Source organism: Anguilla anguilla, chromosome 14, assembly GCF_013347855.1.
Source record: "Anguilla anguilla isolate fAngAng1 chromosome 14, fAngAng1.pri, whole genome shotgun sequence".
NCBI lineage: Eukaryota > Metazoa > Chordata > Actinopteri > Anguilliformes > Anguillidae > Anguilla > Anguilla anguilla.
The window spans coordinates 38704853-38719196 of record NC_049214.1 but is presented as its reverse complement, the minus strand read 5'-3'; the positions used below and the strand labels follow the sequence as shown (position 1 = coordinate 38719196).

Here is a 14344-nt window from a genome sequence, read left to right as displayed (position 1 = left end):
AACAATGACGTGGAGAAAAGTGATATTATGTTTTAATAATGATTGACTTGCTCACCCATCTCCCACCTTCCTCTCTCAATCACGCTCTCACATGGCACACACAAATGCACTGCATTCGCCAAATTGATTTCCCGGTGCCGAATAATCCGTTGTATGTTAATGTTTGACTGTCGCTGCTCAATTACTTTACTGTGTCACTGTTAGAGGATGTAGTTGGCATACTGAGATATATCAGGGTTTTGACTTTTGCCAGTAATCCCTGTGCAAACAATAGGCTACTGGTGTGCGCAAGGTAGGCCTACTTCCCTCCAAAGGCTTCAGCTATTAAGGCTGTAACTGTAAACAACAGAAAACACTCTAAATCGGAGTCCATTTCAATTTAATAGACAAAATAATATGCCTTTGATGCATTCTCGGACCGTGAGCATTTTACAATTCCGCTCGGAAACGCAGTCTAATCGGAGCGTGGGATTGATGTAATGCGTGCACACGCCGATCTGATGTCCCCTAAGACTCGCCCGTAAATGCCTCTGAAATGTATCTCCAACCGAACGGCTTCGCCGGAGTTTATCATTCCCATAAAACCCACCCCGGAAAGGTTTTAAGGAGTGATGTATGGATGGACTCCGGTTTTGTGAAGTGTGCTCTCGGTGTGAGACACGGAATAATCCGGGGAGAGCCAACCGACCGCAGACAGAGAATCAGAATGTTCCCGCGGACGTCCCGGACATTAATGCCGACTCTGCACTTGTGTGGGAGGGCAGCCCTGATGGGAGACAAATGTGCATCGGTAGCAATGTGCTGAGCCCAGCAGGAACAATCGGACTAATCATTTTCATGATTGTTGTATTTTACGCACGCCCACACGCACACACACAGACAGACAGACAGGCAGACACACACACACCTCTGTCTCCCAGCTCCCTCCAAACAGCCTTATTCTGCCCTCTTGTCTTTTCGTAACATACACTCTCTCTGTATTCTGGAACCTGGGTCAAAGCTAACCAAAATCCAACCGTCTGTCTTCGCAAATATTGTATCGTCATTCTTTCGTATTTTAAAAATCTATTTCAGTCACCCGCCCCCCCCTCCCCCCCCCCGAACTCACTGTGACCGGAGCTTGCTCTTTTTTATTGAGCGGAAACGTGTTCGCTCAGTCAGCAAGGTGCACGTGCAGACGGTCTGCACAACTGCGTGTCCGGGTAGGTCCAAACTGCGCGTCTGATAGGTCGACCGGAGTGAGACCGGACGCTCCACTAAGACCACTGATCCTCCCGCCTGCCACCTGTCCTGCTTCGGTCCGCCATCTTTCCCAGCTCTCTGCTTCTCCCATAATGCAATTTTGGACAAATATGATTCCAACGCAAGCCTACCTGCTGTCTAGCAAGAGACACAAGGGGGGGGGGGGGGGGTTAATTTATTTAAACAAATTTTGCTGAATTCAACTGTTTTTTTGCCCAAGGGAAATTCCACACATAAGGCTTGTTATTTACATACCATCTCATTTAATGGCAGGATGTTTACTGAAAAAAATTATGACAGATATATTGTTTATAGCAACATCATTCTACTTAATCGTAACAGGTGGTTTATATGGATTATAATCAATTGATATGCCATGTGGAAGTTCTTGTTTACTTTCTTTATATAAAAAACCAAAAGTCATTTCACATACAATTAGCTTGCACTTATTGCAATTACAGTACATTTCTACCTGGCTCACAGCAGGAAAGCTTAGTTAAGTTTAAAAGCGGTCTGAAATAGAACATTCTAGACCACTTTAAAGACATGCGAACTGCAGACCCTGACCAGCTGAACAGCTTGTTTTTACACTTGTGTTTCTGCAGAACTGAGTTAGTGGAGTGCAATATCATGCACTCTCAGGAGAAATGTGATGGAAATTATGTTCTGGCCCTCGGGTCTGTATTCTTGGGAATACGTCACTGTGTTCCGAGTATAGACTGTAGAAAAATACGGACAAAGTCACTGTGACGTCGCCCGTCGACTCTCCTTGGGCTTGGTGAAAAGCGTTTTTGAAGTCTGGGAAGTGTAGTTTCGTGGGCGCCGCCATGTTGTGCAAATTGGAGCCAGAGACTGCGCAGTAGGGGATCTGAAGTCCAGTCGTCCACTAAGCGCGTGGGGCACAGTGACTCGGTTTGTGACGCAAACTGTCCCTGATTCGTCAGCAAAATATTACCGTCCAAATAGCACAATAACTTCAAATAGCACAAAAAATAAAATTGGCATATGGGGAGACATTGGACGTAGAAAAAGAACACCTGTTTCGACATAGCTCAGGAGGTAAGAGCTGTTGTCTGGCAGTCGGGGGGTTGCCGGTTCGATCCCCCGCCCTGGGGCGTGTCGAAGGGTCCCTGAGAAAGACACCCCTAACCCCTAATTGCTCCCAACGAGCTGATTGGTACCTTGCATGGTAGCCTTTCACCGTTGGTGGGTGAATGGGTGAATGAGAGGCATCAATTGTAAAGCACTTTGGACAAAAGTGCTATATAAATGCAGTCCAATTACCATTTACTTTTTCTTGTGGAAAAAAATAACTGACTTTGTATTTTGACTGTATTGTTGCCATTGACTTACGTTAAAACGGGTGGCTGAAACACCTGCACTGGAGCCACCTGCAGTGGCGCTAGTGAACAACGTCTCTCAACAAGACCAGGAAGTGAGCTTCAATAGCGCAGCCTGGTTTGGGCCCACAGGAAGTGACTAGCATCAGGGGGGAACTTCACAACAGAAGCCTTTCTTCCCGCTCCCGTCTCTCCTGACAGGGAGTCTGAGGGGAACCGAGCTTCCTGCGGCCATTTCATTGTGAAGCAGATTCGTTTCGTTCGCCGCACCCTGTCCGAAGCGTCTCTGACTCACACGCTCACCGCTGGGGAGGCAGAACCGACGGCATTATTCCTCCGGAAGGATGAAAGAAAGCCGTAAGAAAAAAGGCCAAAAGCACGGCAGCCACTGCCTTCAAAAGTTCTGCCTTTTCTCTTTTTTTTGGTAAACCCCTTTCATCCTCTCGTGTTTATTTTTCGGACTAAAAGTATTGAAGTCCCGTACTTCCTACCGAAGGAGAGAACGGCTGCTCGGTCGGTCAGCGGCTCCGCGGCTCTAGCGTTAGCGTTAGCGCTAGCGTCCTCCAAAGTGCACCCTGCCAACCGCCGCTCTGTTTATTTGCACAGCCCAGTCAGCTGAGCTGCAGAGTCATTACTCTGAATCCCGCCAACTGTATTCACCCGCCACCACCCCACCCCAACCCCCCCACACCTCCCTCCGGGGCAATCGTGCTCCAACCCCAACTGCAATCTACAGTCACACGAGCTTTTGACACGTCGAAGATCAATAGTGAGCCTTAAATGGCCCCTTATCCTCTTAAAATATTCCCGTGTTCTTATTTTCCGATGAATAGCGGTTGTGATGAGCTAAAATATTTACGCTGACGCCGCAATCTCTCTCCCCCCAAAATGCTAGCGATGCACATAAAGCATGTGGAAGCAGATCACTAAGAACCTGACCCCCCACCCACCCCCCCCCCCCCCCAAACAAAATCTGAATACACAGATCATCATCAGAAGCCAGGGAAAGCAGTCATTCACACAGAATATGAACTCCCAGAGTTCAGTTCCTGGCTGTGCCCCTGGTTTGGAGTCTATTTGAGACTAAGCGATCCTGCTAAATGGAAATGACCACATACTCAAGGCACTTCACATTTCGCCACAAAGACAGATTAAATTTTTTTTTTTTTTTGAGAAATATCTGTGGGATTGTGGCACTTCAGAGCAAGACTGCCTGTGATTCCTTCATTAGCTCTTCGGAAAAATAATTTAATCCTCTTTTAATTCATTTCTGGAGCCGCTATAACATTGACTAATCACGTTGAGCTTGTTTGCGTGACTGTCACTAACCAAAGCCACATCACGAGAGTAACACATTTTCCCTCCTGCGTCAGAGGATCTGTGGCACCCCCCAGCCTTCCCCCCCACCCACCACACAGAGAGAAAAGCCAACTAGCGAAACAAATTTGCCACATTATTCGCTGGACACGTTGTCCCATCCGTCTAAATTATTCATATCTTCGAGAAGGTAAACCCAAGGATGTAAACGCATCGGTGACAAGTGGGTATCCTGTCCCCAGATAATTACAATCTTCCTTCCGAGATTTGTGCGCGGGATTGAAGGTGAGACACGATGGGTAAGCAATTCGGTACAACGAATGAACAACCAGGAAACATAACCCAGCAACGATGAAGGAAACGATGCTAACCGCTATCCCGCTGTTTCACCGGAATACTCACAGCTATTCCTCCTCAGGGGAGCAATCTACACGTGTTGCTTCCAGCACAGAGGTGTTCAAATGACCTCTCCATCACCTCCAATCAATGAGAGAAAATTAAGAGGGGAATTTAAAGAGCCCTTTAACTATAATACACATCAAGTCTTTCCCGCGCTTAATAGGGTCTCATTCTAGCATCGCGTGAGCCTAAGTGGAGCCCGGGTCACGGTCCTCATCGCGTTAACTAAGGACCGGAGGAAATCAATGCATCGAGCCTGGCCGCCATTAGCGAACGGCCAACCGGCATGCGCGGCTACACCCCGCGTAAGATCAAAATCAGCGCCGCGGCGCCGGCGGACGGATTTCCGAGGGCGGCCTGGGGTCATCCGCCATCGTTAGCGAGCGGGCGGATCGATGTCTCAGTTAAGCGGCTGTTAAACGGCGGCTCTTTCCGCCCGGGCCGCGACAGCCACGCGGCCTCCGTGCGGAGGAAAAAGGCTTTTAACCCCGGCTCTGAAGATAACGTCGTGACTTCGTTTTACCGTTTGGGTGACGGTCTTCCATCTGCGGTGACGAGGCCTGAACCGCAAGGCTGTCGGTTTTCTGTTCTCCAGCAAGAAAAAAATATGTTTATATGGGGGAAAAAAGCCAAACGGTATTTTTTTCTTGATTTGGGACTGCAGTCCACAATTTTAGATTTGCAATCAAACAATTCACATGTGGTTAAAGTGCACATTCTCTGCTTTCATTAAGGGTATACATTTGGGTTTCACCAAATGTAGAAATTACAGTACTTTTTATACATGTCCCCCCCCCCCCCCATTTCCCCATTTCGCAGAACCATAATTTTTAGGAACAAATGGCTTCACAGGTGTTTCTGATTAGTCAGGTGTCTTTAATTGCTTTCTTGGTGCAGGTATAAGAGAACTTTCAGTATCTAGTCTTGATGCAAGGCTTTTGATTGCCTTTGGAGTGTTTGTCAACATAAGGACCAGTTGTGCCAGTGAAAGTCAAGGAAGCCATTATGAGGCTGGGAAATAAGAAAAAAAAACAGTCAGAGACATGGGCCAATCCTTAGGTTTCCCAAAATCAAAGGGAGACCTCTACAGTTGATGACTGAAAAATTATCACCATAATGAAGAAAAACAAACACCTGTCCAACAGATCAGAAACACTTCAGGAAGCAGGTGTGGATGTGTCAGTGACTACTGTCTGCAGAAGACTTCAGAAACAGGACTACAGAGGCCACACTGCCAGATGCAAACCACTATTTGGCCACAAAAAACAGGATGGCCTGGTAACAGTTTGCTAAGACGTACCTAAAAAAAAGCCTGGAGTTCTGAAAAAAGGTCTTGTGGAAAGATGAGGCCAAGATTCACTTGTATCAGAGAGATGGCAAGTGTATGGAGGTCAAAAGGAACTGCCCAAGATCCAAAGCACCCCCCTCATCTGTGAAACATGATGGTGGAGATGTCATGTTTTGGACATGTATGGCTGCCACAGGTACTGGCTAACTTGTCTTCATTGATGATGTAACTGCTGACAGCAGCACCAGAATGCATTCTGAAGTATACAGAAGCATCTTATCTGCTCAAGTTCAAGCAAATACCTCCTAACTCATTGGACGGCACTTACACCTACAGCAATACAATGATCCCAAACATACTGCTAAAGTAACAAAGGAGTTCATCAAAGCCAAAAACTGGAAAATGATTGAATGGCTTAGCCATTCTTTCGCCCCATCTCAATCCAACTGAACATGAGTTCCTCGTGCTGAAGAGAAAACGTAAGGCAACCAGTCCCTTAAACAAGCAGGAGCTGAAGATGGCTGCAGTACAGGCCTGGCAGAGCATCACCAGAGAAGATACTCAGCACCTGGTGACGTCTATGGGCCACAGACTTCAAGCAGTGACTGGCATTCAAAGGATAAGCGACAAAAATCTAAAGATGACTACTTTCATTTACAAAACATCAGCACGTTCCCAACAATACGCTACCCTGAAATGGGGGGGGGGGGGGGGGTGCAGGGGGGACTATGCATAAAATAGCTCTAATTTCTACATGGTGAATGTGTATTAAAATAGCTTTAAATCTAAGCTGAGAATGTGCACTTTAGCCACATGTGAATAGTTTAGTTACAAATATAAAATTGTGGAGTATAGAGCCAAATCAAGAAAAAAATGTCTCTGTCCCAAACGTTATACAGCTCATTATATGCAGTACATGGCCACATGTAGTGTGTGTGTGTGTGTAATATATTTATAAAACACTGAGCAGAAGTAGACTGCAAAATTGGGAATTACAAAGGTGCTTCGGTATTTTATGGGAAAACTACATAAAGTTGAGAAACAAAGAAAACCGAATAATGCTGAAAAACAACAACAGTCTACTTTGTTCGTGAAAAAAACAAGCACATTAAAAACTGTAAATTGAAATGTCAGGAAGGATGAATTCATGCGTGTCCGTTTCAGAGAGGCTGAAAGCAACTGACCGAGAACTGTTGCAGGCACAAAAATATATGTGTCTACTTCAGGGGCCTAGCTAGGGATGGATGCAGGGCATGAAGGACTGGGGATAGATGGCTAGGGATGGATGGCTGGGGATTGATGGTTTGGGGATAGAGCGTCGGGATTGGATTTCTTCCATGTCAAAAAATCTGCGTTATCAGTGACAGACTATAGACTGGGGAGCAGCGGATTATCGAGCATCTTCCGATTACCCAGCAAACCCAAAATTGTTTCTAGCACTATTAATGAACAAAGCAATATTTTCATGTGTTATACAATACATTATAATATATTTTATAATAACACATCGGTTGAAAACTCAACCTCCTCTAAAATGTGCAAATTTTCATTGGCCCCTGACTATTGAGCTACTGAGGGGGATGTGGCTAATAACTGCAATTAATACTAATTATATTATTTGATACTAATTGATACTAATTACTACAATCAACTATATCGACATGTATCATGTAAATGCAATTTTGTTCAGGTTTCAGAATTTTACCATTATTGAAAAATAAAGCCACACTAGGGGGCAGGGCCAATGGGCTGGCCCCACCCCCCTCCCGACTGGATTGGCCGAACGCGAGAAGACGGACAGCAGGCGGGAGCGACTCACCCCTCCTGCTCAGGCTGTAGCCCTGGTGCTCGTCTCCCCGGCCCAGGCTGTCCGCGGCGTGCGTGAGCTGGCTGCAGGCGTCCTCCTCGCTGGGGCAGTCCCCCCCCGCCCGCGCCTCCGGGTCGCCCGGGCGCTCGTCGTCCTCGTCGCCGTCGTAGTCGTAGTCGTCCAGGATGGGCGTCTCGCGGATGGGCATGCCGATGACGGACCCGTGCTGGGGCAGGCGCGGGCCCCGGAAGCTGTCGCGCGCCTGCGGGCCCAGCAGCACGGACGGGATGTAGTGGATCTCGTGCGTGGCCTCGGTGCTGGCGCTCTTCTGCGGCACGCGGCGCCGCTTGCACCAGCGCTGGCGCGTGTACACCACCAGGGTGAAGAGCAGGATCAGCAGCAGCAGGGCGATCAGGCCTCCCTGGGAAAAGCACAGCGAGACGCGTATGAGACACTTATGAGACGCTTATGAGACGCTTATGAAACACATATGAGACGCTTATGAGACGCTTATGAGACGCGCATGAGACACATATGAGACACTTATGAGACACTTATGAGATGCTTATTAGACACTTATGAGACACACGAGACGCTTCTGAGACGCTTATGAGACACATATGAGATGCTTATGAGACACTTATGAGACACTTATGAGATGCTTATTAGACACTTGTGAGACACACGAGACACTTCTGTGACGCTTCTGAGACACTTATGAGACACATATGAGACACATATGAGATGCTTATGAAACACATGAGATGCTTATGAGACACATATGAGATGTTTATGAGATACATATGAGATGTTTATGAGACACATATGAGATGCTTATGAGACACATATGAAATGTTTATGAGACACATATGAGATGCTTATGAGACACATATACTCATATGAGACACATATGAGATGCTTATGAGATGCTTATGAGACACATATGAGACACATATGAGATGCTTATGAAACACTTATGAGATGCTTATGAGACACATATGAGATGTTTATGAGACACATATGATATGTTCATGAGACACATATGAGATGCTTATGAGACACATATGAGATGTTTATGAGACACATATGAGATGCTTATGAGACACATATGAGATGTTTATGAGACACATATGAGATGCTTATGAGACACATATGAGATGTTTATGAGACACATATGAGATGCTTATGAGACAAATGAGGCACTTATGAGACACTTATGAGATGCTTATAAGAGACATATGAGACACATATGAGATGTTTATGAGACACATATGACATGCTTATGAGACACATATGAGGCATTCTTACATAGTGTCCATTTATAGAGCCATATGTACAGTATACTAAAGCAACCCAACTTAGAACGTTTACTCAAGGATACAACGGTAGTGAGCAACCTGGGAATAGAACCTGCAACCTTTTGGTTACAAGCCCTGTTCCGTACCCACTATGCTACACCGCCAAGAAAGATCAGTTTTTTCTGTTAATGAGATGCACATACCATCAAGACATACAAGAAAAAAAATAGCAAAAATGAAAAAGGTACGTTTTTTTTCTGAAAGTTTCAGATACGTAATATATAAATAGTTAATTTACTGCATTGTTGTCATATTAGTTCATAACTTTTAGAATTAATTGTCTGCATCATGGATATGAATAGAGCCAATGCTCCACAAAAAAAAAAAAATCAGACGAGAAAAAGGGTGAATTACTCAGAGCATTTTTTTCAATCAGCAGAAATTCAGAGACCTCGCTCTGTATTGGAGATCAGTGCACTTCATCTCACCCGGGACTCATCAAAGAGGTGCTCGCACTGAACCTTGAGAGAAACGACAATCCTCCGATCGCAGAACCCCGGCGTTTTAAGAACTTCGGCGCGCGTCCCAAACTCGAAAGCTCAGCTGAGCCTCTCTCGGCACAAGCGTCACTGGACGTCCCGTCCGGAAGGTCTCAAAAGCCTTTTAATCGTTTGCCGCATGTTGAAAAGAACCCGCGGTTCACGAACGCTGCCTTTTAACAGTCTCGTCGTGTCCCTCCCCGAGCCGGGATCGTACTTACGAGACGGCGGAGTTATTAATCACGGATTTTTTAAAAATTCCATCTTCTTAAAGGAAAAAACAAAGCCCTTCCTGGTTACGGTGTGGGCTCGTCTGAGCGCTCATAAATCAAACCTGAGGGCCAGGCACTTCAGGCAGGCGGAGTACAGTCAGGGAAATGTGTTCATTAATCTCAAACTGCAAATAAATAATAAAAAACAGAGAAGCTGAAATATGCTAAAACTTTTCTTGAAGTGAAATAAAAAGATGGAAATGAAAAGGGGGGAGGGGGGATGGGGGATTGCGGGGGGGGGGGGGGGGGGTGGTGGGATGGGGAGGGGGGGGGGGGCTTGGGAACCAGCAACCAGCTTTGTGAAAATAAGATTCGCAGTTCTATAAAAGTAAATAAAAAATCGAGCTGAATCCATGCATCCAGCCTGCCCACATAATGCAATTGCGCGGAATTGCTTTTTAAAAAAATTATTATCGGTTACCAGAGGAATGTGATTAGTGATCAGAAACCGCCGTGCGGTTTATTTTTCAGGCGTAATGGTCTGAGGCGTCCCTCCCGCGGCGTTTTCGAACACGCGGGCGCGTCTCCGAGATTTTCGATGAGTTTTTTTTATTTATTTATTTCCCCCCCCCCCGTCTCTGCAGAGACAGCATTCGCTCATTACCCGTTCCACCGCAACAAAATCAAACACAATTAAATGTGCCTGTTTACCCAACACGCGGAAGGATCACAGCAACGAGCTTCAAACAAGCTCGCGTGGAGGGAGGGGAGCGGAGCGGAGAGGAGGAGAGAGGCTGGGGGAAACTGCATCGGTAATCAAAAGAGTGTACGTCTGCTTCCCGAGGCCATAATTCTCCCCTTAAGCTACTTTCTTAACTTGATTAAATACATTTCTGTTTTTTTTTTTTTGAAAAATAAAAAAACTCCAGCTATGCGCGTGAGTTATTTCTAAACACCCGAACCTGCCGCCCAATCAGAGAAATAAACCTTCGCTAAACTCGCAAATTGCATTATGCAGATTAACCCCGTGGTGGAATTATGCGCGCGTTCGTCACACTGTTCCCGCCGGTGTGGTGCGGTGCGGTGGGACTTGATTCTGCTACACGAGGCTGGAGTCTTAATGTAAACGCGGGTGCTTATCCTCTTCCTGGCTCAGAGACGACCAGCCATCTGTTTAATCCACGCATCGCCTGACAGGAAGTGGAGGGCTAGGACACCAGGCGCAACAGGAAGTGGAGGGCTAGGACACCAGGCGCAACAGGAAGTGGAGGGTTTGGACACCAGGCCCCACAGAGCGTGGAGGGTGTGGACACCAGGCGCAACAGGAAGTGGAGGGTTTGGACACCAGGCCCCACAGAGCGTGGAGGGTGTGGACACCAGGCGCAACAGGAAGTGGAGGGTTTGGACACCAGGCCCCACAGAGCGTGGAGGGTGTGGACACCAGGCGCAACAGGAAGTGGAGGGTTTGGACACCAGGCCCCACAGAGCGTGGAGGGTGTGGACACCAGGCGCAACAGGAAGTGGAGGGTTTGGACACCAGGCCCCACAGAGCGTGGAGGGTGTGGACACCAGGCACAACAGGAAGTGGAGGGTTAGGACACCAGGGCCCACAGAAAGTGGAGGGTTTGGACACCAGGCCCCACACCCTAACCTTAAACAGAAACCGGATAGGCCTGTGCCAAGACAGTGTTTTTATCTCAAAGTTGATATTTTTCCTCTACATAACCCTAACACCAGCCCCAGGCCCTAACACGAACCCCAGCATTAACCATAAAACTAACCCCAACCCTAAATATAATCTTTTCTCTCCCAACTTTGTTCTCACAAAAGTATAGTTAAAGAGTGCAACTTGTAGGAGAGAAGCTGAAATCTGATTATTTTATAAAATATAATAATACAAAAGTGCAATGAAATGAGTCTGTTTTTTTACTTATGGACTCATTACATTACAGGCATTTAGCAAACGCTCTTATCCAGAGCGACTTACACAACTTTTACATAGCATTTTTTTTTTTTTTTTTTTACATTGTATCCATTTATACAGCTGGATATATACTGAAGCAATTTCGGTTAAGTACCTTGCTCAAGGGTACAACAGCAGTGTCCTTACCCGGGAATCGAACCTGCGACCTTTCGGTTACAAGTCCAGTTCCTTACCCACTGTGCTACACTCCGTCCTCCAACATACGACTATAGAAATGAGCGTCACGCTCGAACACTGTGTAATCTATTCACCCTGGGCGAATTCTGCGGAGGAAAACCATTTAAGATCCCCTGCTTCTGCATCAGTGCCATAACGCAGGAGCCCTAAAGAAAAACTGCAGGATAAAATGGGGGGAGGGGACCTGTGGTGAAGCCCTGCCCACACCTGCTCCCTTCTGCTGATGCCATCTGGGCACTGGAGGGGCACTTCCTGATTGGCGGGAGGCTCGGCGAATTCCGTTAAAAGGTCCATTTGTTCAGCGTGCATGTGACAGCGGGCTCACTGGCACATGTGCAAACAAGTACACACACACACACGCACGCACAAACACAAACACACACACACATGCAGGCACACACACACACACACACACATACGTGTAATTACGCAGACGCAAAATATTTATGTGCACATGCATACTGTCAGAAAAACACACACACAAACACACACAAACACAGACATACACAAACACACAAATGCACGCGAGCACACACACACGCACATGCATACACATGCATGCACACACACACCACACACACACACATGCAGGCACACAAACACACACACACACACACACACACACATACACATATGCACTCACACATACACTCACACACACAAAGCTGTGTATATTCTCTGGCTAAGAGTGGAGCCGTGAAAGGTCTCATCGATACGGCCAAGGACACTGGGGAAATGTGAAATCTACTGTGGGGGTTGGAAGCAGAGGATTGTGGGGTGGGGGGTGCGGGGGGGGGGGGGGGGGGGGGGTTTAAGTGGCCATGGCTCTCTGTCCTGATCCCAGAGGGGAGCACTCACACCTTGTGTCAAAGCAGCTGACACCTCTTCCCCTAAAACTGACGCCAAATTAAAAACCTGTCACTGGCTCAGGCACTCTCAACAGGGAGTTCCTCCACACAGGCAGGAACCCAATCCAGCAGCACATATGGGCCAGAGACTCAGTCATGCTACGAGCATTAATCTGGTTAGACTGCAACCACCACCACAACACCAACAACACCATCACAACACCAACAACAACACCACCACAACACCAACAACACTACCAACAACACCACCACCACAACACCAACAACACCACCACCACAACACCAACAACACCACCACCACAACACCAACAACACCACAACAACACCAACAACAACACCACCACAACACTAACAACAGCAACAACAACACCATAACAACACTAACAACAACACCAACAAAACAACACCAACAACACTAACAACAACACCAACAACACAACACCAACAACACTACCAACAACACCACCACCACAACACCATCACAACACTACCAACAACACCACCACAACACCAACAACAGCAACACCACCACCACAACACCATCACAACACTACCAACAACACCACCACAACACCAACAACACCAACAACACTACCACAACACTAACAACAACAACACCACCACCAATACAACGCTAACAACAACACCATCACAACACTAATAACAACAACAGCAACAACACCACCACAACACTACCAACAACACCACCACCACAACACCATCACAACACTACAGAACAACACCACCACAACACTAACAACAACAGCAACAACACCACCACAGCACTAATAACAACAACAACACCACCATCAATACAACACTAACAACAACAACAACAACACCACACCAACAACAACAGCACTACCACCACCATAACAACAACAACAACACCAAGAACAACTACAACAACAACAGAACCACAACACTAAGATCAACAACACCACCACCAAAAACAACAATAATAAAAATAACAACAACAAAGCCAATAATATTAATAATAAGTATTGCTCATTGTATTGTGCTTTTTTAAATGGTATCAGTGATCTGGCTTCATAGGATATTTCAGTTCCTTCCTTTCTTTGATTGTGTTCTTATTCACCTCTTGCTGTTCATGCAGTTCTTTTATTTTTAAAAAAGAAGACAAGGCTAAGGGGCTACAATGTGCATTTAATACAAAAAAAAAAATGCATCAGAAAACATTTTTAAAATATAATTACACAAAAAAACTCACATAGGCTAGATTGCAGGTGGAGATAAATGCAAGAGTACACATGCCATAACGGGATTAATTAATTAGTCGATACATAAACAAACAAAAATAACGTGCAACTCGAAGCACAGCAAGGTTCAGGGCAGGACGGCCAAGCCAGGGACGGTTCCCTTAACCGCCATGGGTTTACTGCCGTGTTTTACTGATATACACGGACACAGCGACCAAAGGAATTTTATACTACTACTCTAACGCAAGCACATGGCACCATGAAGTGCTTCACAAACAGAGGAAAATACAGCAGATATAATATTAAATAAGTGGATAAAGAGGTGCAGTTGACAGTTGCAGTTGAGGGCAAATAACCAGAGAGCTCGAGTTTAAAATTCACTGGAAATGATTTACGCTAGTGTGGATTGGTTTGAAACATTCATCGTTCGCTAACTACGATGACGAAAATACACTGTGACACGAACGGGGGATTCGCTGTTACTTCACCCGAAGCAAGAGAGCACACCGCTTCTCAAAATCGCCAAAAATACAACTTGTGCGTTTGCCGAGAGGGCGGCGTGAATCCTCTCCATGACCAGAGCAATCCCAGACGCGCGCGCGGTCGTTTCTTACCGACACGCGATCGGGCGAATCGACTCTATCGTCCGTCG

The 14344-nt window shown here is 46.3% G+C and overlaps 1 protein-coding gene across 1 annotated transcript in view; it reads right to left on the bottom strand.

Annotated features, from left to right (window-relative positions):
* Positions 1 to 14344, bottom strand: part of LOC118212501 (astrotactin-2) — a 382570-nt gene that overhangs the window by 271686 nt on the left and 96540 nt on the right. The window contains exon 3 of the mRNA XM_035390420.1: positions 7406 to 7814. Coding sequence (XP_035246311.1) covers positions 7406 to 7814 — 409 coding nt within the window. The remainder of the gene's footprint in view (positions 1 to 7405; positions 7815 to 14344) is intronic.